The sequence below is a fragment of the Neomonachus schauinslandi genome, chromosome X (genome assembly GCF_002201575.2).
Source record: "Neomonachus schauinslandi chromosome X, ASM220157v2, whole genome shotgun sequence".
NCBI classification, from domain to species: Eukaryota; Metazoa; Chordata; class Mammalia; order Carnivora; family Phocidae; genus Neomonachus; species Neomonachus schauinslandi.
The window spans coordinates 84,570,897-84,596,353 of record NC_058419.1 but is presented as its reverse complement, the minus strand read 5'-3'; the positions used below and the strand labels follow the sequence as shown (position 1 = coordinate 84,596,353).

The 25,457-nt window shown below is 52.9% G+C and overlaps 1 protein-coding gene across 4 annotated transcripts; it reads right to left on the bottom strand.

Moving 5' to 3' along the window:
- Positions 1 to 2,027: 2,027 nt before the first annotated feature.
- Positions 2,028 to 24,753, bottom strand: GRIPAP1 (GRIP1 associated protein 1). 4 transcript variants are annotated; one of them, XM_021678819.2, is made up of 26 exons: positions 24,699 to 24,746; positions 22,531 to 22,597; positions 22,333 to 22,394; positions 21,320 to 21,346; positions 20,384 to 20,491; positions 16,558 to 16,708; positions 15,525 to 15,709; positions 15,282 to 15,329; positions 14,568 to 14,599; positions 14,406 to 14,453; positions 14,176 to 14,275; positions 12,599 to 12,676; positions 12,298 to 12,390; positions 11,120 to 11,254; positions 10,230 to 10,325; positions 9,753 to 9,965; positions 9,508 to 9,621; positions 8,647 to 8,724; positions 8,448 to 8,543; positions 8,272 to 8,328; positions 8,082 to 8,181; positions 6,218 to 6,348; positions 4,508 to 4,630; positions 4,305 to 4,398; positions 3,405 to 3,559; positions 2,028 to 2,560 (listed from the first exon to the last, which is right to left on the bottom strand). In XM_021678819.2, exons 1-26 carry the CDS (start codon positions 24,738 to 24,740, stop codon positions 2,468 to 2,470), a joined length of 2,526 nt encoding a protein of 841 aa, XP_021534494.1. In that variant the 5' UTR covers positions 24,741 to 24,746; the 3' UTR covers positions 2,028 to 2,467. The 4 variants fall into 4 exon arrangements, with proteins under 4 accessions (XP_021534494.1, XP_021534504.1, XP_044767523.1 ...); XM_021678829.2 differs by lacking the exon at positions 3,405 to 3,559 and having other exon boundaries at positions 2,282 to 2,560; XM_044911588.1 differs by lacking the exon at positions 2,028 to 2,560 and having other exon boundaries at positions 3,083 to 3,559; positions 24,699 to 24,753.
- Positions 24,754 to 25,457: the final 704 nt, after the last annotated feature.

Here is a 25,457-nt window from a genome sequence, read left to right as displayed (position 1 = left end):
GGCGGCACAGGCAGGGGGAGGGGGCCGGGGCCCTGGAAGGACAAGGGCCAGGAGAAGCCCTGGGGACTATCCCAGGATGGGCTAGAGCGTGGGGGCCGGACCAGGGAAGGGACAAGGACAGCGCTGTTGGTGGCCCCCTCCCCCTCCCCCAAGGGCCGTCCTCACCTGTGTCCCCGCTGCAGCGGTGGCCACAGCGGTGGGGCTGGGGGTACCAAACACCGGAGCTCCTGCCCCCCTCTGCAGAGCTGCCCGAGTTCTCCTCCTTCTCTGCTTCTCTCTCCCCGCCCCTCCGAGCTTGCCGGGAGCTGGAGAGAGAGGCAGGGAGGGGCCTCGTGGCTCCCGGAGCCCCCTCCCCTAGGACAGCCTGAGAGGGACCCTGGGGAGACTCCGCCTCCTACAAAGCTGGTTGGGCCTCAGTCGCGTCATCTGGAAAATGGGGGTGGCAGGGAGCTCTGCCAGTTCTCCCCACCTCCTTGCTGGAGTCCCCCCTCATCCTGCCCGGCTCCTGCCCCCTCTGCCCCCGGGGGCCCCCACCCCCACCCGTCTGAATCAGCAGCACTTAGCAGATCTGATCGATGGGGAGGCGTCTGTTAATGGCCCCAGAGCGGAGTGCCATGGGGAATGATGCAGCGCTGTGTCCCCTCCCTGCCCCCATGCTGGAGAAGGGCTGGAGAAGGGGGTGGATGGGGGGACTGGTGGGGGGCATTTCTCTGGATGGCCAGGCCCCCAAAGCTGCTCCCTGGGTGGGGGGGGGTGCATGCGTTAGAGCCCAGCTCTGACCAAGATGGTTGCTATGGGACTGGAGCACCAGCCTGAAATAGGGGGTAAGGGGAGTGTGGATGGAGGCAAGCCAGGATGGGGACAAGCCAGGTCCCACCCCCATGCCAGGGTCTCTCGCAGGCGGGCCCCACTCTGAGGGGCAGTCTGCCTCATCCCTCTGCGTCCAGGAGCCTTAATTCACGCCGCCTCTGCTAGAGGACTCTGCTCCCGGGTGGCATAGAGTACTGGGTACCGAGTGCCTCAGACCACGGATGGGTTTGAACCCCAGCTTTGCTACTGACTTGCTGTGTCCTTGAGCAAGTGACTTGCGTTGTATCCTCAGCTGTCAGATGGAGAGTTACCCCAACTTGATAGTATAGTGGGAGGCATTAAATGGAGTCATGTGAGAGGGGATGGCACAGGGCATGGCGCACAGGGGAAGCCTCATTTTTTGGTAATTAAAAGTGTGGCGAGGGGGGGAGCACTAAGGGGGGACCAATTTTCCCCTTTCAATCAATCTACCCACCTGCGTAATCCTCAGTTTGCTCACTCATCACACTCCCGATTTGTCTGTTTCTCCATCCCTCCATCCACCCACCACGCACCTATCAATCCATTCTCCCACCCACAACCCAGTGCTCTACCTGTCCCTCCATGCACCCACTCGCTCATCCATTTGTATGTTCACCCCATCCACCTATTTGCCACCCTATCCTTATGTACCCCCAGCACCCATTATCTGTCCCTCCATAGCCGTGCCCATCACTTACTTACCTACTCTTCACTCTTCCTCATCTATCCATCCATCCATCCATTCCCCCGGCCATCCGTCTACTTCCATCTCCGACCTATCCATCTATCCATTTATTCATCCAATTGCCTATCCATCCATCTGCCTGTGTATTTCTTAACCTCCCCCATCATTGATCTGTGCAACCTTCCACTCATTTATCCATCAGTCCATCTAACCACTTATCTATCCTCTCACCTGCCCACTCTTATCCACACCCATACCCCACACACATCCGCCCACATACATATCTGTAGGTATTTCTGTGCCACTTGGTTGGAGGGGCGGGCCCACGGTAACTGCAGACAGCTGGGGGAGGTTGGGGGAAGGAGAGTGAAATTGCAGCCACAGACCTCCCTCCCCATTCCAATGGTGTGACCTCCCCATCCCCATCACACCCCTCCGGGTTGGAAAGAATGAGAGTAGACAGTCAGTGGGTGGGCCCATCTGGCCAGATGGTATTTTGGCTGCAGCCTTTACACACACACACACACACACACACACACACACACACACACACACATTGCTAGAACACTGAACATGGACCACGCCCCACCCAAACATCCCCAATCCCAAATGCAGAGTAGCCAGGCTTCCAGACATAAATTAAAAAATAAAATAAAATAAAAAAGAGTTGGTCTCTGGGGAGGGAGAGCTCATGCAGAGATGAAGGCAAAGGCCTCTGGGAGCCAGGGCAGAGAAAGACGAGAAATCCCTGCCCCTCCCCTCAGGATCCCCACTCCCCGAGGGCTTCTGCCCTCAAACAGGGTCACTAACACCAGCCAACAGGCCTGTAACCCCTTTAATGTCCAGTCTCCCAACCTATTTGATTTTGGCCCCATTTTCCCACCACAGCCCAAGGGGATGGTGTCCTGGGGGGGAGGGGGAGGGGAGGGAGTAGGTGCAGCCTTCAGGTCTTTAGCTGGCTTCTCCCGGTTCTAGGTCTGGGTCAGGGGACCCCACGCACTCCTTGCTGAGCCGCACAATTTCCTGGGAGAGAACTTCGATGTCCTAAGAAACAAACGAGCCATCAGGGGCCAGGGAAAAGAGCAGGGGACGCTCCCTCACCAAACCCGGGGTGTCATCCTTCTCACCTCATTAATCAATGCCCAGCTATGTCTAGCCTGGCACAGGAAGGTATTTGGAGAGGCTCACAGAACCCCAGCAGTGGGTTGGGCTTGGAAAAGATGGGGGGGCGGGAGCCTCCCAGGGGAGGGGGACCTAAGGATACGGATATGGGAGCAGATCACCCGCTGCATGTGGTGCGGCCAGAGGATACAACCCTCCCCTTGCCACCAGCTTTTCTACTAAATGTTGAGCTCACTTCTCAGAGGCAGGGGCTGGGTCTGTAACCCTTCTGACTCCCCCAGAAATGGGGGAAATATTTGGGGGGTCAGGATGGGCAAGCAGATGTATGGGGTGATCCATGGTAGGTAAACAGGTGAGCAAAGGAACGGTTCAGAGGACGGATGGAGGACAAGAGCTAGGCAGGCAGGTCACTGGGCAGGTGGGTAAAAGTTAAGACAAGGGGTGACTGATGAGGTGGTGTGAGAGAGAGAGAGGTATGTCAGGAAATGGGTGGAAAGACACGGGGCAGATGATTAGATGGGCAAGTAGGGCAGGTTGATGGGCGAGCTGGGTGAAATGTGCACGAACAGATGAGCGGGTGGGTGCAAGGACAGAGCGAAGAGTGAAATGTACGAGTGAGTTGACTGGAGGATGGGGAGGTGGGGCTGGAGGCGTGGTCAGTGAACGGGTGGGGGGTTCTGGATGCTGGCAGATGACCCGGGGGCTGTGTGGCACGGGAGGCAGGCGGCGAGACGGACAGATGGGTAGGCTGGTAGGCCACACTCGCCTTGTGCAAGTGCATATTCTTGGTGAGTTGCTCCTCCAGCATGTTCTGGAGCTTCTTGTTCATCTCCCTAAGATTCTCGTCACCTGGCTTCACGAGGTCTCTCAGGACGCTGCCCAGTCCACTGCGGTCCGTGTGGCCGGCTGCCACGGACACATCTGCAAGGGCCCAGGCTGAGGACCAGCCCTTCGGCAGGGCCGGAGGCCAGACAACAGAGACGGGGCAGAGAAGAGGGAAGCAGAGAGTGGGGGCAAAAAGCAGGGGGGAGAAGCCGTGTGATGTCGGGGCCAAGGCTCTGCCATGTGAAACCCAGCCGTCACTTACTAGAAATGGGGGTAATAGTCAACTCGTGGGGCTGGAAAAAGGTCTCCGACCGCATGCAAAACACAGAGCACCCAGCTCTCAGCATGCATCAGTCCGTGTTATTCTGACTCATAAAGGAAAAACAGGGGTAGGAGAAAGCATGAAAGAAAGGAGCAAAAGAAACAAAGATGGGAGCGGAGGAAAAAGAGGAGAGAAAGTGGGAGAGGAAGAGATAAGGACCCCCAAAGGGGTACACGTGCAGAGGACAAGAACTTCCGGAGGAGACACGGTACAGACAAGCAGTAGGAGCAGTGAGACGAGATGATGGGGTGCAGCAGAAAGAAGAGATGGGGAGAGAAAGGGGGCAGAGAGCCACACCAGAGAGAGGAGAGTGGAGTGAGGACAGAGACCCAGACAGAAGGGAAGAGCCGAGGTAAGAGACAGACACACAGGGGATGGACGGGCAGGGCCTGCTCTCCCCTCCAGCAGCTGTGGTCTTGTCAGTACCTTTGCTGAGTCGCAAGAGGAGAGGAGACAGTGGGGGAGGAGGAGGCAGGTCAGCGGCCGGATGGGGGGTGAGGCTGGGGAGGAGGCACTGACCGATCCGGCTATCCATGACGTAGGTCTCGATGATGGCGCTCTTCCGGCAAAGGTCCTCCGCCATGGAGGCGCTGCTCACCTCCAGGTGCTTCACCTGCAGGGCATGTTCACACGTAACAAGGGGCCCAGCCACACATCCCCCCTCCACACTCCAGCCTCCCCTCCAAGGGTGTGCCAAGTGAGGACAAGCAGGCAGACAGCACCTTCTCCTCCAGCATCCATTTCTCTTGCTGCGTCTCTGCCAGGCGCTGAAAGAGCTCAGCCACTTCCTCATCTGACAACTCTGCTGGCCGAGGGGGCTGGGCCTGAGGGCTGCTGGATAAGGACTGCGGGGAAGAAGAGGGGAGAGGCCAGGCCAGGGTCAGTGCTGTCGCCCGCCCCCAGTTAGGATCAGGGGCTGAAAGGGAGCCAGGGCTGGGTGGGGGTGGGCTCTGTGACAGGGGCTGTAGACCAAGTCTCAGCACCCACGGGGACTCTGGATCTCCCTTTGCCTAAAGAGGGACACAGGAACCGCCACATCATTTCCTCATTGAGAGGATGAAGGGAGAGCCTCTAGCAAATGAGATCTTGTTTCCAGTCGACAGGAAAACTAGAGGACAGAGCAACAAGCTAAATGATACCACTAGGAAGCCAGCAGGAGAACCCAAAAGGTGGGACGTTTTCTTCAGGTCAACTGGCTGGTTTCTTCTATGGGTTGGTGTCATGGGGAAAAAAAAAAAAAAAAAAAAGGACCACACTAGACTCAAGAGACTTAAAGGGCATAAAGCAACCAGATGCGACATGTGCTCTGAAACTGAATGCTGGTTTTCGAGGACATTTTGGGGCCAACCAGGGAAATCTGATTAAGATCAGAGTACTAGAGAAGATGAAAATTTATGAAATCGGGAGGATAAAGATCAGCTGAACAGGGGCGCCTGGGTGGTTCAGTCGTTAAGCGTCTGCCTTCGGCTCAGGTCATGGTCCCGGGGTCCTGGGATCGAGCCCCACATCGGGCTCCCTGCTCGTGGGAAGCCTGCTTCTCCCTCTCCCACTCCCCCTGCTTGTGTTCCCTCTCTCACTGTCTCTCTGTCAAATAAATAAAATCTTAAAAAAAAAAAAAAATCAGCTGAACAAAAACAGGTTACTTACAATCTCATTTAGGTTTAAGAAAGAGAGGGGCACCTGGGTGGCACAGTTGGTTAAGCATCCAATTCTTGGTTTCAGCTCAGGTCATGATTTCAGGGTCGTGAGATGGAGCCCCGCGTCGGGCTTGGAACTCAGCATGGAGTCTCCTTGAGATTCTCTCTCTCCCTCTCCCTCTGCCCCTCCCCCCACTTGTTTGATCTCTCGCTCTCTTTCTCTAAAATAAATAAATAAAATCTTTTTTTTTTTTTTTTTTTAAAGAGCAAGATCTAGAAAGGTGTGAACCCAGGGTTTATAGTGGTGATCTCTGGATGGTGAAGATGTGGTTTCTTTGGATTTAAAAAAAAAAAATCTTCGCTTGTGTGTGTTTTTTAAATTTTTCTACACGGCACACATACTACTTATGGAATAATCACAAATGATTTCCAAATAAAAGTGGCCAGCCAGGAAGCTGACACAACAGACGACAGTAACGAGTGATAATTACAAGTTGGAAAAAAGGACCTCCTACCTGGGTGGTGCACCTGCCATGAGTTAGATATTTTATGACACCGGGAAAGGTGGAATTAGCTCACAGATGAGGGAACAGAGGGTCAGGGAGAATAATTTGCCCATCCCCCATTTGGCAATCTGAGTCCCAGTTGGCGAGCTTAGAGAAAAGTTGGTAAGAAAATGTGTGTGTTGGTAAGAAAATGGGCCCAGAGAGGTAGATGGCTGCAGGGGAGGGCAAAAGGTGGGCCCCAGAACTAGGGTAGGAGAAGCTGGACTGTCGGCTCCTCCTTGCCCCTTACCCTGGCTGGAACAGTCGAGCTTTCCTTCTCCCGCAAGATCTCCCGGTAGCTGAAAGAGGAGACGCTACTGCTGTCCCCAGTCTGGGTCCGGCTTGGTGAGTTCATCTCTGAGAGAACCAGCTCCTCGAGGCCTTGGGCAGAGAGGGAAGAGAAACCTGAGCCCCAATCCCCCAGGGTCCCAGGGCAGCGACTGGCAGGAAGAGGCAGAAATAGACTGGACAGAGATGGAAAGAGGCGAAGTGACACTTGGGCGTGGGGAAGGTGGAGGCAGACAGCACGACAGGGACAGGCAGAAACAGAAAAAGGAGCTGCTTCTCCGGGCAAACACACACGCCAGAAGAGAAACAAAGGTGAGGAGGCTGGGAGAGAGTGGGCAGTGTGGACACCTATGGGCATTAAGGGACGTCTGCGCTTGGACTTGGGGTACGCACAAAGAGGACTGACAGCTGGGGAGAGCACGGGGCGACGCCTACATGCAGAGAGAAAACCCGACAGGCAGCGAGCCACAGCAGACGGGGGAGGCCAACAGAGACCGGGCATAAGGACACGAGTCAGCAGAGACGAGAAGAGGGAAAAAAGATGGAGAGAGACATGTAACCGTGACCCTAAATCCTCATTTCATCTAACGGACAAGGACAATGTATGGCACCACCATTGGAATCTGCTTGTTGATTCGTACCTTAATCTGTAGCAAAACAGAAACCAAACCCCTCTGATAAAGAGAGGTTACGGGCACCTGGGCGGCTCAGTCGTTAAGCGTCTGCCTTCGGCTCAGGTCATGAACCCAGGGTCCTGGGATCGAGCCCCACACAGGGCTCCCTGCTCAGCGGGGAGTCTGCTTCTCCCTCTACCCCTCCCCACTGCTTACGTTCTCTCTCTCACTCTCTCATACTCTCTCTCTCTCAAATAAATAAATAAAATCTTTAAAAAAATAAAGAGAGGTTACTTCAGGATAGACAGAATGCCTCAGGGAGACATAGATTGGGTGAGAGATAGATCCATTTTTGCCATGTCACTTAAAGCAGGCCCAATGAGCTTGGGCCTCTGCTCCTGCAGCTGCTTCTGGGTATCGGGGGGGCTGACATCCCACCCCAAGGATCTCCAGCAAGAGCCGATGGCCGCAGGGGGACAAGGGAGCAAGTATTCTCTGAGCCTGTGATATGGGAGATGCACAGTGCCCTCACCGCTGCATCATATCTACTTATTTAAACATATTTATAGGCCATTTCCTTCTAAAAAAAAAAAAAAGGTCCAAAGAAACTCAAGGTTTTTTGTTGCATCTTCTGCCCGAAGTGGCAGAAAGAACATGGATTTTAGCTGCATAGGGAGAATGCTGCAGTGCTGCTGTCTGAATGTAAGTCTGTCTCCCTAGCTCAACCTGGGGCCCCTGGAGGACAGAGTTTTGGGGGGTTTCCTATCAAGGACCCTGGATGTGAGCATGGGGGCTCAGTCCATATTTACAGAATGAGAGAATGGATACAGGAGATTTAGACACCAGGTGAGGTGTGGGGATGTGTATGAGAGGGTTGTGGGGATCCAGAGACAGAGAAGAGAGAGAGTTAAAGAGACAGAGAAGAAAAAAGCAGCAGGAGAAAAGGAGAGAGAAAGAAAGCAGGGAGAGAAAAAGACAGAGACAGAGAGAGAATAGCACAAGGCGTCACAGAGAGACCAAGAGGAGACACAGAAAGAGGTAATGCAGAGAGCAGGAAAAACAGAGGAGACCGACCGACCGACTGACCAAGTTGAAGACGGACAGAAAGCACAGGAGAGCCGGTGGATAAAGGTGCAGAAAGCAGCTCTGGCCCTCGGGCCCAAGCCCAGCCGCCCCTGCACCCCGGCACCCCCTGCCCTCCCGGTCCCTCACCAGAGCGGCTCTTGCTGTTGGTAAGGATGTCCTGCAGCCGCTCCTGCAGCTTATCGGCCCTTTTCCGCTCCAGGTGCAGCTGCCGCTTGAGGTCCTTGAGCTGTGGGGGACGGGGGGAAAGAGGCGGGCTGAGGCCCAGTGGTCCCACGGGCGGGGGGGCGGGCTGTGCTTGGCCAGCCCCGCATCATACCGCAGCACTGCCCTTCTTCTCCAGGATCCGCTGCCCATCCACCGTGTCCTTCACCTCCTGTGCGGCAGAGAAAGCATGGCTGGCGGGCGGTGCCTTCCCTCCCTGCCCCAGGACTCTGCGCTGGGGCCCGGGGTATGTCCGGGACGGTGCAGGGGTGGGGGTGGGGGACAAGGGACCTGTTTCAGGTTGCTGATGGTCTTCAGGTGGCAGTCCCGCTCCTCCTGGGCCTGCTGGAGCTGATCCCGCACACCCTGTAGCTCCTCCTCCTTGCTCTGCAAACCAGGGGGCAGCTCAGGCCTCTGCCTGGGGAACCTCCGTCCTCCCTCCAGGGCCCGGCCCTCCCGGGAGAGAGGAATGGCGGCGGGCGGTGGGCACCTTCAGCTCGACAGTGTGCTGCTCCCGGCACTGCTGGAGGGTTTCCTCTTGCTCTTGCTGCTGCTGCTGCAGAGATTCCTACGGGACAAGCGTCGGGTCCGGCCATGCACACCCCCCCGCCCCCCCGCACACACACACAGGACGCCACGGCCCGTGAGGGCAGTCATGGCAGCAGGGGCCGCTCCTGCAGGGGACACCGTGTGCCCTTAGGCGGGACACAGAGGCGGCACATCTAGGGCTGCGCTGTCTGCGCCACGGAGCGACGCGTGCATCTGATTTGATTTCACAAAACATAACACAGCACTCACTGCATGCCAAGAAGGTCGTAGGGATTTTACGTGCACTGACTCGGTTTACATAATCTTCCCATACCACCCACATGGCAGGTACTATGATTATTCCTTTTGTTTTTACTGATGAAGAACACAGGCCGCAGGCCAGGTGAGGTGCCCACAGTGAGCAAGCGGCCCAGCCAGGACTCGAACCCACACAAACAGCTGCCTCCGGCACCTGCGCTCTTCACTACTGCGTGACACTTCCTCTTAGGTATTATGATGAGTTTTCCCCCACAATGGCAGTGAAAGTCCTTGTCTGAATAAAATCAGGATATTATAATGATTTCCTGATGGAAGCGGTTCCGGAAGGAAGGGATGCCTTTTCAAATCTGCTCATGTGGCATTCTGCCTCACTGATGGCCAGCCCCGATCCCCTCTGGAGGGCTGCTGTGGAGCTGGCGGGGCGGCGGGGCTACCCTAGTCCAGAATGTTGCAGAAAGTTCCAGGGCCTGACCACTCCCGGTCCCCCGGCGTGGCATGGGTATCCCCCCACCAGCCGTCTGTGCTTCATCAGGCACCAACTCACCTCAGCCTCCTTCAAGCGCCGCTCAAACCAGCCCTTGGCTCCATCCATAGAATGTACCTGAGCTTGAAGTTCTTCCACCGTCTGCTGGAGATTCTCCAGCTCTCGTGTCCGGGCCTGGGAGAGGGGAGACCGTCAGGGCGAGGCAGGTGGACGAGTGGGCCCCTCACCCGCACTATCCCCGAACCCATCAGCGATGCTGTGCTCCCCCTAGTTTGAGAGAAGGACATTGCCATCCACGCAGCCACCTTCTCCTCGCGGATCTGCCCACGGAGCTCCTCCTCCTGCCGCTTCTTGTCTTCGTGCAGCTCTCGGAGCTCACGCTCATAGCGCGCACGCACCCCCAGCACCTCCTTCTCGTGCCTTAGTCGGACGGCTCCCAGCTCTTCCTTGTGCTGGGACTTCTCCTGCAGCGTCTCCATCGCCAGCTCATCCAGCATGGCCTTCCGCTTTTCGGCACTCTGGGGGCAGGAGGATGCCAGTCAGCCTCCTCCCTCAACGTTAGACAGGGCCTCCCACCCTCTCCCCAGGCTCAGGGAATGAGCCCAATTCTGCCTCCTCCCCATTCCCACAGAACTAGCTAAGTCACTCACCTAGCCTCATGGCACTGGTCACTTTCCACCCTGCGGCTGGTCCCGTGTGTTGGCCTACATCACCCGCGCCCTCCCCACGGACCAGGGCCGATCCCTCCCCATCCACGCTATCCACCTTGCAGAGCTGCCCACCTTCCGAGCCTCCTGTAGTTCCTGGGTCAATTGCTCTTTCTCCTGCCCGATTTCTTGAAGTTGTTCCAGGAGCCGACTATTGGCACGTAATGACTCCTAATGAGGGGACAAAGGAGAGGAGTTTGATAAAGAGCCTTCAGGAGGCGATCGTTGCCCAGGACACCTCTGGTGGATGGGTCTCCCTTAACCCCAGTAAAGTTGGTATTGTTCTCTCCGTTCCTAGATGAGAAACATGGCAGACGTTGCTAGCGGCTCCCCAGTGTGCCGTGCATTCCCCCCTCTGTCCCTAGCAATAGATTTCGTACTTGGACACACGGCTGTCGAGTTGACTTTTCCTTGCCTCCCTTGCAGTGAGGTGTGGCCACGTGACTAATTTCCATATGCAGAAGGGGTGAGCATGAGGTAGGTTATACTCATAAAGGAAAGGGGCATGCTGGGCCCATCCCTCTTCCTTCCCTCTTTCCAGAGAGAAAACAAACATGATGAAGGGGGGGCCTGGGAAGCATCTCGGCTACCAAGATAGAAGTCTTGCACTGAAAGTGGCAATGCAGAAGGAACCTGGGTCACTGGTCGTGGCGCAGCCATCCCTAGACAGCCCACCTGGACTGTTCCATGAGAGAGAACTAGCCTTCTATCTTATTTCAGCCACTATGATTCCGGTCGCTACCATGGACTCAGAATGGCTATCCTGTCTAACTTAAGAGGCTCAGTGTCAGCGAAGGAGAGCAACATGGTCTAGGACACGAGGTGCTAGTAAGTTAGGAGACCAGACTGGAACCCAGATCCTCCCGATCCCACAGTCTCCCCCCACTCCACCGCACCTCGAGGAGGGCTCCCCTGAGCCCGCACGAGGGAACTGGGAGAAGCCAGGTCAGAGCCAGAGACGTCACCTGCAGTTGGGAGTTGAGGTCATCTTTCTGTCCCATGAGGTCCTCATACTCAGTCTGCCGCTGCTGCAAATCAGCTGTCAGCCCGGCATTCTCGTCACGGAGCGTATTGAGTTCTTGGGTCTTTGCTGTTTGGATCTGGGGATGAATGGGGGTGATGGGAAGCGGAGTGAAAAGGGCCCCCCAGGGGCTAGCCACAGGGTTTGAGCCTCCCAGTTCCAGGGAGACAAGGAGGGAGGTGGGAAGAGAGCCAGGAGGAAAGAGAAAGAATTTCAAAGGGAAAAGGAATGAGAAAAAGAGATCAACGGGGGAATGGATAAAGTAGTCGAGTCATACAGTGGAATAGTAAACAGAGAAGAAAGAATAGACCAATGCTACATATGGATGAGCCTCACCGGAAAGAAGCCAGGCACGAAAATGGGTGTCTGATTCCTCTACATGAAGTTAAAGAACAAGTAAAACTAATTAGTGTCGCTAGAGGTCAGAGGAGTGGTTATTTCTGGGGAAGTATTGATTGGGAAGGGGTAAAAGGGGCTTTCTGGGGGTGCTGAAAATGCTCTACATCTTGATCTGGGTGGTAGCCACATGGAGACAGACAGACAGACTGCCAGACAGATAGGAGTCACTGAATGTACACTTAAGATTAGTACACTTCTTGTACTTTACTGGAGAGAAACTAGAAAATGCAAGAGAAGCAGGGGTGGGTGGCCGGAGAGAAGAGGAGTGGAAGCCATCGGAAAGGGAAGCCGAGAGGGGCACCTGGGTGGCTCAGTGGGTTAAGCATTCGACTCTTGATTTTGGCTCAGGTCATGATCTCAGGGTCGTGAGATCGAGCCCTGAGTCAGGCTCAATCTCAGGGTCATGAGTTCGAGCCCTGAGTCAGGTTCGATCTCCAGGTCGTGAGTTCGAGCCCTGAGTCAGGCTCCGGGGCTGGGTGTGGACCCTGCTTAAGATTCTCTGTCTCTGTCTCTCTTTCCCTCTGCCCTCCACCCTGCTCCCCCACTGCTGCTCTCTCTCGAAAGAAAGAAAGAAAAAAAGAAAGCAAGCAAGCAGAGGATCAAATAGAAACAGAGGCAGGAGAACGGCATGAGGTCCAGAAGGCCGTGCCCTAATGTGGATCAGAAGCAGGAGGAGACGGGAAACCGGAGAGGGATCAGTGAGGGCTCCCAGGTATCTTGTACCTGCTCCAGGGCAGCCAGGCTGGTCCTCAAGGCATTGTTCTCAGCCAAAAGTCCTTCCACTTGTTCCTGTGCATCTGCACTCTGGATGGACACCTGGCCCCACCCCCACACCAGGTGAGAGTGGGTCCAGAACAGGAGACAGGACCCACCCACAGCCAAGAAAGAAAACACATGTGCACTCGCACCACGACCAGGGGGAAACAGGACTCCTGGGGCCTTCCCTGCCTGTGTAATACCTGCCGAGGCTGCCCCCCCCCCCACGTCACCCTCCACCTCCCAGAAGCTGCCCAGTACCACGTACCTGATCCTGTAGGGCTCGCAGAGCTGCTGCATGCTCCAGGCGCTCCCCCTGCCGCTGATCTCTCAGTTCCGCCAAGCTCTGTAGGGATCAGGTCAGGGGAGCCCATTCCAGACCTCAGCCTCCCCTGAGGTACACATAACCATACAGACCCCCCTCTCTGACCACCTGACAGCATGTCCCCAGCACTTGAGGGTCCCAGACTACCCAGCCATCAGACTCAGGCTCACCCAAATTCTAAGTCATTAGAATTTAAGATTAGTACACTTCTTGTACTTTACTGGAGAGAAACTAGAAAATGCAAGAGAAGCAGGGGTGGGTGGCCAGAGAGAAGAGTGGAAGCCATCGGAAAGGGAAGCCGAGAGGGGCGCCTGGGTGGCTCAGTGGGTTAAGCATCCAACTCTTGATTTTGGCCTCGGATCCCATATCCCGGGTCTAAGAATCTTAGAAAAACACCTAGGCTTTGGGGGATTTCAAACTCACCCACCGCCATCCATAAGAGGGCTCACACTCACCCAGATTCTAGCTCGGAGGCCCCAGGATTCTCAGACACACTTAGCCCCCAGGGACTACAGCTTCACCCAGACTCCTGACCCCAACACCCATGGGTTTCAGACACACTCCATCCCTGTGTCTCTAGCTCCCAAGAGTCTCAGGGTCTGCCCAAACTCATAGCCCCAAAACCTAGCAGTCTCAAACTCATACAGTCTCCTAGTTTCCAGCTCCTGGTGAGGTCTGATTGACCACACCGCCCCCCTCCCCACCTGCTACTTCTGTCCCCAGTCTCTGGGGATCTTCAGACCCAGGTAATTGAAGACCCAGCCTTACCCAGACTTCTGTCCCCAGCTCTTAGGGACCTTAGACCCACAAACCACTATATCCCTTAATCCAAGGGATCTCAGATTCACCTGCTCTAGGGGGAAGCCTAGAAGCTTAAAAGTCCCTTAGCCCCTAACCCTCGGGAGCCTGAGACCCATCTAGACTTTTGCTTCAGTCTCTGGATGTCTTAGACTCACCAATTTTTTTTTTTTTTTTATTCACAGCCTCCAGAGGTCTCAGGACCATTCAGCCCAAGTGATCCAACTTATTAGTTGTTTCAGCCCTCCAAACCAGCCCCCATACCCTGAGGGCCTCAAACAGAGTCAGCCTCCAGGCCCACCTGTCCGCCCTTGAAAGTCTTGTACCTATCCAGCTCCCACAGGTCTCAAAGTCCCCCAACCTCCAGGGAGTTCAGGCTCATTCCAGCTCCTCGTCCCAGTCCCCAGTGACCATAGATTTCTCCAGATTCCTGTCTCCAATCCCCCCCAGTTTCAGATTCATCTGAACTTTGGCACACAGCCCCCAAGTCCTCAGCCCCCCTGAGATCTTTGATTCATGCAGACTCATAGGCCAACTCCTAAGGCTCTCGGGGCTCCCTAGTTCCCATTTTCATAGCTCCTGGGGGGTCCGGGACCCATCCAGTCCCTATATTTCCAACACAGGAACTACTGGCTTCCCCAACTAGTCTCCGCAGACCTCAGGGTTCCCTGGACTCCCAGCCCTGGCCTCTACCCCAGCAATCCCAGAATCCAGCCACTCACCTGATTGGCAGCCTCGAGTTCCTGTTGCAGCTTCTGAGTACGAGCCAACTGGGCTTTGAGATCCGCTTCTTTCCTCTGTTGTAACTCCTCAATCTTATTCCTGGGGGTGATGGGGGGAGTGCTGACCATGGCCTGAGACCCTGTCCCCCAGCTCTGCCCCTGTGGTCTTCAGGCAATTCTGCTGGGCACTGTCCCCATTGTCTGCCCATACGCCCACCCCTGCTAGTTACCGGCTGTCGTTGAACAGCGTCTCCTTTTCTGTCTGCAGACGGCAGAAACTGGGCACAGAAAGATAGACATAAATGGGTCAGTTCCACAAGTCGGTTCCCCTCCGCCCCCGCCGCTGGTCCCTCCAAACCCCTCCCCCCGCCTCGGGAAGAAAAGAAATTCACCTTTCTTGTTTCTTTTTCAGTTTCTCAGAGAGCTGGTGGTGGGGGACGGGGGTGCAGACAAGTAATAACATATTAGTAAAGACAAAAATAAATTTAGTATTTATAGACACTTCTCACTGAGTCCTTTCCAGAAGCTGGAAGTTACTTATGTTATCTCATGGAATCCTCGAAACAGTCCTGAGAGGCGAGGACTACTGGTTTTATAAATGGGGAAACTGAATCTCAGGAGGGTTAAGTAATTTGGTTGCCAAGGTGGTCAGTAGCAACAACATGATCTCCACCCAGCTCCCTTAGGCTCCAAAGGCCGGTATTTACATCCCCAACATGTGGACTGACAGCCACATCATAGAATGGCTAGGGCAGGAGGCCTGGAAAGCAGGATCATGACTGTCTGCCTCATCACTGGGTTGCCAGTACCTAAGAGAAGAGCCAGCAGTCTATAAATGCTTGGCTGGCTGGCTGGCTGGCTGAACAAGGAGAGCTGGGAGGACACAGAAGGGAGGGATGGGGCTTGCCATCCACAAGACAGAGGAACCACATTAGCCTATTCCATACTGAAAGCAACTATGGGCCGTAAATGTGAGTCTGTCCATTTCACAGATGAGGAAACTCAGGCTTTGAGGGGGGTACTCTGGTCCTTCTCCCCTGCCAGGAGAAGCACAGCAGGTGGGAAGTGGAGTGGGGCAAAGTCCCGGGAAAGCTCAGCAGCCCTACCTTAGCAAGCTCCTCCTGCAGCCTGGATGTTTCAGCCTGCTTTGAGCTCTGCAGGGAAGGATGAGGGAGGGGGTTAATATCAGCAAAGGGGGAGGTAAGGCCTGTGCCTTCCCCTGCCCTCCTGCCTCCCCAGTCTGTCAGCCCACGAGTTGGTGATGTCACAGACATCTCCGTGGGACTATAGGCAGAGCTAGGGCATCTGCCTGCCTCCTGACACCACAACCCCAACAGACCCAGATTCACCTCCAAGCCTTGCAGTTGCTCCCAGAGCAATCTCTTTTCTTCCTTCTCCATTTCCCATTTCAACTCTACTTCCGCCAGTGGCATGGGGGCTGGGACAGTGGGGGCTGGCCCCCCCGGGGGGTCCCCCTCGCCCTCATTGGCAGCTTGGGATCTCCCGGCCTCTTTCCCATAGCGCTCCTGCAGGGCTGGTGGGTAGAACAAAACTATGTGATGGATGAGGTGGTCTCTGAAGACCCCTGCCATGCCTCAAGTAGATGGAAGAGTTGGCCTTGGATCCTTCAGGTAGAAGAGACCCTGTCCCAAGTGACCAAAAGCCTACAAAACAAAGGCTCAGCCGCATCCACACTCCTCACAAATCTTTTAAGCTCTCCCATCCACTGAAATCCTGTCTACAATCAAACCAGCCCAAGCTAGTTTCCCCAAGCTCCACCTTCTATCCCCAGGCCCCGCCCATAGCCCTCCAAGGTGCTGCCCACCATCCTCTAACCCCCCCTTACAGCTGAATCCTATAACCTCCTAATCCTCAGCCAAATCTACAAAGCCTCCCTCCTGATCACCAAACTAGCACCCACCACACCACAAGCCCCAGCTGCTCTCCAAACATCCCCATGTTGGGACCTTCCCACACTCTACCAAGCCTTCTTTGAGCCTTCCTCCCAGACCCCACTGACAATCTGGACTCAGAGTCTTCCAAAAGCTTCTTCATTCACTCTCTCCATTTAGCAAAGAGCTCCTTTCCGATGTTCAATCTGCTAATCGGTAACATTTGCTAGGTACCAGGCACTGAAATCAACTCAGAAAGATACCACCTCTTATCTGAGCTCTACTGCAATCTTCCACGTGGTGGACATCCCCACGAGTACCTTGTAGATGAGGAAGCTTTGACTCAGAGGTGAAATGGCTTGTCCAAAGTTATACACTGGTTCATGGCAGGGCTGAGCCTCATTCTGAAGCCTTTCCCCTTCCCCCAGGGGGGAAAACACCCTACTCAATCCCCAAGATCCCCACATCCCCAAGGAGGGCCTGCTTGCACCTGCCACATTTTTCTGCAAGGCCGTGTTCTCCGCCTGCAGTCTCAGCAGCTCGCCATCCACAAGACTCCCAGCTTGGGCAGGGCCTGCCCTGGCAGCCCCATCCTTCAATTGCTGGTTCTCCCGCTCCAGCTGCTCCATCTGGCTGCAGAGCTGAACAGGGGAGGAGAGGAGTGAGAGAGCAGACAGGCAGAGAATCAGAACAATGTTGGCTGCAATATACACAGCGCTTGGCTGATGCACTTTACAGTTGATGTAATTCCCATAATGCTCCCGCATTATGTAGGATGCTGTCGTCACTCATTATCCCCACTTCACAGATAAGGACACTGAGGCACAAATGTCAAATGACTTCGAATTCACCCATCTGTTAAGAGGCCGAGTCACAGAGGACGGAAGCCACTGAGGGCAATTTTCTGCTTGCCCAATCGCAACCTCACAGTCGTAATCAAAGACCTCAGGCAGGCTCCTACTGGAAGTTGCTGGTCCAGGATGTCAGCATCACAAATTAGCCCCACTGCCAGACCTCTTCTGTGAGGGCGAGGTCTGTGTCTGGGAGCCTAGGCACCACAGAAAGCTTTCGGGGCATTTCCAAAGCCAGCGCTACCCACAGCCCCTCATCGTCAGCCCTCAGCCTTGGAGAAATGCACAATGCAAATAAAACTAGGCCAGCCCCTTGCTCAACTCCTGGCTGTAAGAGTTCTCACAGTGGGTCCTGACAAGATCCTTTGTCCCCAGGGCACCTGGGTGGCTCAGTTGGTTAAGCGTCTGCCTTAGGCTCAGGTCATGATCTAAGGGTCCTGGGATCGAGCCTGAAATCGGACTCTCTGCTCAGCGGGGAGCCTGCTTCTCCCTCTCCCTCTGCCTGCCGCTCCCCCTGCTTGTGCTTTCTCTCTCTGTCAAATAAATAAATAAAATCTTTTTCTTCAAAAAAGGTCCTTTGTCCCCATTTTCAGATGAGAATACCGAGGCTCACAGAGAATTTTTATTCTCTTGCCTGGGTTATTTTCTACCCAGAACACTATTCCTTTCATCCAGTTCTTCACACGACTGGCTCCTTCACATCCTTCAGTGCTCTGCTCAAATGGCACCCTTGAAGTGGTATCCCCCAACACAGAAATTCCAAAACTCTCTTGGCACAGCGCTCTGTTCATTTCTTTCTTACCTAGTACTAACTGCAATTAAATTGACCTACTATGTTCTTAATTTCTTTTTTTTTAATTTAATAGTATATTTTAACAGGATTTTTTATTTAAAAGCAATACATGCTAAATTTTAAAATGTAGAAAATAAAGAAAACTGTAAAAAATCATCTAGACAACATCCATTCCCCTTTGTCTTACAGATAAAGCTCTGCAAATGTTTGGATTCTAAACTGTGATTGACAATTACACTTTGTTTTGTAATGTAGGGTCACAAGCACAGATTCTGAAACTAGCCTACTTGGATGTGAACTTCTACTCTGCTGTTTATTAGCCATGTGACCTTGAGACAAATGACTTCATCTCTCTGGGGCTCGGTTTTCCTCATCTGCTTGGTAAGGATCTTAATAATATCTTGTTGGCCTGTTTTAAGAATAAATGAGTGGATAACGTAAAGCACACCGAACAGGACCTGGCACGCGGTAAGCACTACATCACTGTCAGTTATCTGTACTATTACTATTTTTAATTTTTATTTTATTTCAGACTTCATTTTTAAGTAATCTGTATACCCACAGTGGGGCTCAAACTCACAACCCTGAGATCAAGAATCACACGCTCTTCCAACTGAGCCAGCCAGGTGTCCCATTATCATTTTTTAATACATTATCTTTCTCCCCATCCCACAACCAGAATGTAGGCTACCCAAGAGTGGGGTCCAGGTTGTGCTGCTTACAACTATCTCCAGAATGCAGAGCATGCCGGGGGTGCTCAATTACTATTTGTCGAAGGAAAAATGGAGCTGAAATATCTTGGCAAGTAAGTGGTAGAGGCAGGCCTTGAGCCCAGGTCTCTCCATGAGCATTACCAGTTCCCAGGAGGAAGAGGGGGAGTGGGAAGGAGGTTCTATACCTGGTCCAGTGCCTGGCCCAGGACAGGTGCTGAGAAACATAAGTTGGGCAGATGGAGGAATGCTTGCCCTTGCCTCATCCTAAAAGAACCACGATACCATTGAGGCTGGAGGCAGGAAGCAGTGAGAAATGAGGCAGTGAGGTCAGCTGTTATGTGAGCACCAGGAGCTCTGCACAGTCAGGGTCAAGGACCCACTAGGAGCTGTTGCTTAAAGGAGTGATGTGAGAAGGCCTGCAGGTCAGGACAAACTCTAGGGCATGGGCTGGTAGGAGAAACTAGACGTGGAGACACCAGCAAGAAGGCTATGGGAATAGAGCAGATAAGAGGTAGTAAGGGCTGAGGCAGAGCAGGGCCACAGGATGGATCTAAGACTTTTAAATAGTCAAAAAACATTTTAGCGGGAAAATGAATCAGTAATAATAAAAGGATACCATTAGTAGCTAACACCTAGGGCACCTGGGTGGCTCAGTGGGTTAAGTGTCTGCCTTTGGCTCAGGTCATGATCCTGGGGTCCTGGGATCAAGTCTTGCATTGGGCTCCTTGCTGTGTGGGGAGCCTGCTTCTCCCTCTGCCCCTCCTCCCACTCGTTCTCTCAATCTCTCTCTCTCTCAAATAAATAAATAAATAAATTTTTTAAAAGTAGCTAACACCTACATAACCAATACTATGTACAAGGCGTTTACAGACATTAACCCATTCAATCCTCACAAAAATCCCGGCAAGGCAGGTACCGTCATTATCATTTCCAATTTAAACATCTGGGAACCAAGAAGCAGGCAGGTCAAGTGACTTGCTAAAGGTTACACTTAGTAAAAAGTAGAGCCAAGAGTTTAATCTAGGCCTTATAGCTCTTAACTATTAGTTGTCAAATCACCTCTCCTGACATTGTACCTGTTTAAAGGTTGTTTTCATATTTTGTTTTTTAAGGTCTCAAGTTCTCACATGGAGTCCTGGAAATACCGTTTTTGTTGCCATGAGAGTTTTTTCCTTAAAACACACTAAAACCTTAGAGACTTCTTTTTTTTTTTTTAAGATTATTTATTTATTTGTCAGAGAGAGAGAAAGAGAGCACAAGCAGGGGGGAGCGGCAGTCAGAGGGAGAAGCACGCTCCCTGCTGAGCTAGGAGCCACATGTGGGACTCAATCCCAGGACCCTGGGATCATGACCTGAGCCGAAGGCAGATGCTTAACCAACTGAGCCACCTAGGCATCCCCCTTAGAGACTTCTTGACCATGGAGAGAGAAGATAGATAAGGAAAGAAAAGATAATATCTCTAACTCCCTAGTAGGTTTAGGAACAGCCAGGACACTAAAATCAGTGAGAAGACAGAATTATCCAATCTGGGATGAATTATCTAGAAGAACTAGAACTCCAGGGTCAGGTCAGATGAAGGGGAAGGAAGAGAAAAGGGAAGCAGCTAGAACATCTTTCTATTTCATGCTAAGCATAAGAACTTTACCTAAGACCCTCCAATAACCAGGAGCTCCCTAGCATCAGCTACCAAATATATAGAAAGGGACTTGAAGCTTACAGAAAAGGAGTGCTTTGGTCTGGAACCAGCTGTCCTCAGGGCTTGCAGCCTTCTAATCCCAGCACAGCGAGTGGCCCCATTTGTCAAATCACTGCCCCCCAGCACAAATCCAGGATCTGTTTCAGCACCATGGACAGTTATCCAGGGCCAGCCTCTGTCCAACCACCTTCAGCAGCCCTCCAGCTTCAGCCCAGGGGGCCCCTACCCCTCTGATCCCGCTCGGCTGTCCCAGGAACCAGTACCTTGCTGAACTCGGCCATAAGCGTGCTGTTCTGCAAACGAAAGTCCTCCTCCTGGCTGTGCAGCTTTGCCTGCAGCATCTCATTTTCACTCAGCAGCCCCTCGACTTCCTGCAGTGGCAGACATGGGCCAGGTCTCGAACAAGGGTAGAAAAGGACAGAGAGATAGGGCAAAGAAACAGAGATGGAGAAAATGACGGGGGGGAGGGGATCGTAGGGTACAGAGAATGAGATGGGTGAATCAGGAGATACAGGGAAGGAGAGAGACAGACATGGAAGGGTAGAGAGAAGGGAAGATGGAAATGGGGGGAGAGAGGGACATGAGGGGAGAGAGTGGGAGGAAAGAGAGTGGTAGATAGAAATAGGTGAGAGAGGAGGTACAGAGAGATGGGGAAAGGGAGATAGATAGGGAAGGAGAAAGGGATGGAGAGGGAGAGAGAAAAAAGAAAAAGCAGGAAGAAAGAGAGATAGGAAAAGAGAGATCAGTGGGAGCGAGAACAGAACAGAGGGAAGAGAGAGGGGGTCAGGGAAAGAAATGAGTCAGGAAGCAACAAAGGAAAGGGTGGGAGAGAAAGAAACAAGGAGTCAGAGAGAGAAAGAAAGGGAAAGAAGAAAAGAGAAATGATGGCAGATAGGAACAGGTGAGGGAGAGAAAAAGGGAAGGTTGGGGAGAGAAGCAACAGTCAGAGAGGAACAGGAAGACAGGCAGAGAGAGATTCAGAGAGAAGCCCAGCCAGAAAGGGAAAAGGAACGATGGAGAGGCCCGGAGTGAGACAAACACGGGAAAATAAAGACAGACTTACAAACACATGACAGTGAGGTAGTCACAGATGCAAGTGCACACACAGAGAAAGAAAGGCCAGTACCAGGAGATCCCAGCATACAGAAATATCGACTCTTGGTCTCCCAGACACATTCACCCACCATGGGTCCCCTTACCTGAGCTTTCTTGCTCTTGCTCAGTGCCTAAAGGGGGGGGGGGGGGGGTGGGAAGAGAGATAAGGTGAATGGAGATGGACTCCCTCACTCGGGTATGGAGACATTGTGGCAAGTGTCAAGGGGGGACAATGATGACGGGTTGGGGGATGGGAGCATCTTCAACCACAGAACTTGCGTGAAATTTGTAGTCCACGGAAATGATGGAGTGAATAAGTGAGTGAGTGAAGGGCATCCTGCTTACATGCTTTCCTCTTAGCTCTTGAGACTGTTCATGAGTCTTAGTATTTAACCCTTCATGGGCTGGGTTTCCAGGCTCAGAAACTGTGACTGCATTGCTACATCGGTCCAAACACGTCTATGTGGATCCCTCCCACGCACCGTGAAAACTGCTGCTCCCTTGCTGAGCAGCTGAGGGCATTGCCACATTCTGCAGTCAGCACCCTACCGAAGAGAAACCCACCTTCCTGACTGCCAGGTTTTCTGCATTCTGTATGCCTTCATCTAACAAATATTTATGGAGTGCATAACATTGAGCTATGCGTAGGGACAGAGCAGTGAAGAAGGAGACAAAAGAGGGCCTTGAATGCCTTGAGGGGCCATAAGAGGTTATACACTATTTCATCTTCAGATGATCTGAGAGGTAGGTCTAGTCTCATGTTACCAACAGGACCAGGACAGGGATGGGAAGTGGGAGCACAGGCAGGAGTTTGAGTGGAGGACAAAAGGCAGACTCAAGGCAGATTCACCTATGGATGTGACTATTTAGTTAGAAGTTAGTGAATGAGACTGAGTAATTGAAATTGAAAATGCATTAAGAGTAAATTAAAATTAATCAATAACTAAGCAGGATTAGATAAAATTAGCAAACTAAAGAGACTTCCATGAGAGTTTTTTGAATGACTGATGACAGCATGTAACATTAGGCCTGGTTCTCTGTAGGTGCTCCCTGGATAGATGAATGAGTCAGATGGTTACAGGGAAGCATGGGTGGGTGAGTGGGTGGAGGAAGGTACCTTCTGAGCTTTGCTGAACTCCTTATCCAGGTAGGCGACCTTCTGTCGAAGACTGGTGAGCTCTGGTGTGGGGAAAGCAGGTTGTCTCAGCCTCAGTGGCAGGAAGCTGAAAGGTCTTCCTGCCAGGCCTCTGAGGTTTTTTCCCTTGGCCTCTGTCCCCCAAAGCCACCCCCATCTAATGAGACCCTCTTGGCTCACCAACGCCATTCTTGCGTAATTCATCTGAAAGCTGGTAGTTATTTGTCCGGAGTTCTAGGAGCTGAGCCTTGGGGGAAGCAGAGAAGGGAAATGACTTGGTTAGGAATGTGCCCTTATTTTCACCATGAGGGAACCAATCCCCTGAGCCCCACAGACCCTGCTACCCTCCCTGTAGCCACTCCTTAAGACCTATGCACGCTAGGTCCTAAACGAGCCTCCAGCCCCTCAGCCCCTGTCCCACCTTCTCCAACTCTACTTATAACCACAGTCAGCCTCACTCTTCCATCTCTCCCCTTCCATCCCTCCCCCTCTTCCATCCCTCTGCACTCAGGCCATAGACAGAGCACTGATGCAGTCAAGTTCTTGCTCATGCATGTTCCATGGCTCCCCACACCCACAGGATAAAGTTCTCCCTCCTCATCCTGGCTCACCTCATCAGACACTAAACACTGTTCTATCTTTCTGTCATAGTAGAGTATTGTCTATCCTCTTGGCCAGACTTGGAGGACCCTGAGTATAGGGGGCAGGGGCCTGTATTCCTCCCTCTTTTCAAGGGAAGAGGGCCTGGTATTTTCCTGTCCAACTTACACTAAGTTGGGGACTGCCTGGGATCCTCACCCCCAAAGCTCGAGAGAATTAACCCCTTTCAAGAATTAAGAGAAAGTGAAGTATGGGCCACTCCAAACAGCATACCCCTTCCTAACAGCCCTGTAGGGCACTGAGGCCAGTTCTTCCCAGACCTACTGTCCCTTACCCCATAAGGATCTTTCCCTCCTCCCATGGCACCAGCCTTCACCCCCTGGTGGTCTACTTAAGGTCAAAGGGCTTGGCCCCTACAGAATCTTTCCTGCCCCTATTAGTCTACCAGATCCAATGATCTGTCTCCCCCTGTCTTGATCCAATTTGTACACCCTTGGCACCTATAGAAGCCCTATCCATCAGAGCCAAATGGTTTTTCCCTCACTCATGGCCCCATGAAATCAATCTTCCTCACTCAAGGGTCCCCCACGTCCCTCAAGAACTCCCCAGTCATGATCCAATGGGATGGCCCTACATCCTTCAGGGTCTCTCCTCTGCAAAACCTTGGGTGGGCCAACTGGATTACTCGTACTCACTTAGAATCTCCCCTCACAAGTTACAGGTTGTAACTTCCCCTTTCACGGTCCAGTGATGTCACCCTTTCACCCTAAGCATCCCTCCCACAGTTACAACTGGTTTCTCTCATTCAAGGATCAATGGATCACCTATCCTCACTTGGAGTTCCTCCTCTTCTCCTACAGGATCCTACTCAGGGCTTCCCCCCTTTCAGAGTCTCCCCAAACACAAAATCCAATGGTCTTCCCCAGTAAGGAACTCTCTCAACAAGGGCCTACTCTGGCCTTCCATCCCAACTCAGAGGCATCCCCAAAAGAATCGAGTGGTCTGGGTACCCAATTGGGGTACTTCCCCAAAGTCCAGTGATTTCCCCTCCGTGTGGTCCAAGGTATCACTCCTTAACCTCTCCTGGTCCTCTCTCCAACAGGAATTCATGGTATTATCCACTCGGGGTCCTCTTCACCCCACGCCTAATGGATCACCCCTAATCTAGATCCAAAGGTACCGCTCCCTCTTAGGATACACTACCAGCACTCACACAGGATCTCCACCTCCCAGGAACAATGACAACATGTGGGGTCTTTCCCCAATTCCCTGGCATAGTGGTATCTCCCACAAACATTTCCACCTTCCACCGGGTAATGGTACTGCCCTCTCAAGGGCTCCCTCCACCATGACGCAAATGGCCTAACGCCTGCTTCCTTCCTCTCCAGACAAAATGGTTTCGCCCTCTCAGGATCTCCTTCTCTCAAAGCCCAATGCTATCATCACCGACCCATGGTGTCCTCCGCACGGGCCCAAAGGTCTCGTCCCCTCCAGGTCTGAGTAAGGTATCGCCCACTCTAGGACGCTCTCCTCCGCCCACAAAGCTAACAGACTCCAACCCCTCTGATCCCAACAGTATCTCAGAATCCAAGAGTCTCATCCCACAGAGCCTCAGTTTCCCTTCCCCAGGCCAACCCCTTAGACTCAAGGTCCACCCCAACCAACCCCTTCTCAGAGCCGGTGGCACGACCTCTCTCTACCCCGCCCCCCGTTGCCTAACGCGGTGGTCTTTTCCCAGCGAGCAGCACCTGCATCCGCTGAAACTCCTCCTCAGACAGAGCTTGCGCCATGTTCCTCCCCCCCACCCCCCAAACAGCCTTCTGCGCAGACGCAGCTCGTCCCTCCTGTCAGTATTAGGGTCGGATCAAACCACTGGCCAGGAATGGAGGGGGAGGAGTCTACCCCGGAAGTTCAGTATTTTGGAAACGGAGAGAAGAGAGTAAAACTGACAGGTCAGGTGAATTGCAATTTAATGTTTTACCGCAAACTAGGTCATCTGATCTGGCCTTTGAGCTCTCACAGACCACCCATTATGATGCGACACTGTGGCATCCTTATGTCATAGGTGGACTTGTCTCTAGGGAAGTGTTTGCCGACAGAAAATCACCCTTCTGCCGTACTCCTTTAATCGGAATGGTTGACTTACAACCCTAGAAATGAAAGCGGAAGGTTTGCGCTTGTCTAGTTCCCGCCCCGCTCCGAGTGATTCCCGGAGGGAAACCCCGCCTCTGGTGAAGCCCTTGGCTTTTTTGGGGAGGGGGGGAAATTTGACGCTGATTTTCTTAACATGAAGCCGTACGTCCTGTTAGGTAAAGGACCTAGCCACAAATAAATGTAAAATACCCAAGAGGAAAGAATGGCAGTGAATCAAACGAAAAAGCTTCGTTTAAAAAAACAAAGCAAAAACAGGATGGCGAAACCCCAGGAACATCCAAATAAGTAGTAAAATGCATTATAAGCCTCTCTTGTACTTTCTGGCTCCCTATACAAACCCCACCACCCAAGCA

What these genes read in the sequence shown, in the direction of transcription:
- GRIPAP1 (XM_044911588.1), bottom strand. Translation starts at nt 24,740, where the DNA reads ATGGCGCAAGCTCTGTCTGAGGAGGAGTTTCAGCGGATGCAG. An exon ending in AGCAACTGCAAGGCTTGGAG is followed by an intron (nt 15,330 to 15,524) that starts GTGAATCTGGGT and finishes CCTTCCCTGCAG; the next exon opens with AGCTCAAAGCAGGCTGAAAC. An exon ending in AACTACAGGAGGCTCGGAAG is followed by an intron (nt 9,966 to 10,229) that starts GTGGGCAGCTCT and finishes TCCTGCCCCCAG; the next exon opens with AGTGCCGAAAAGCGGAAGGC.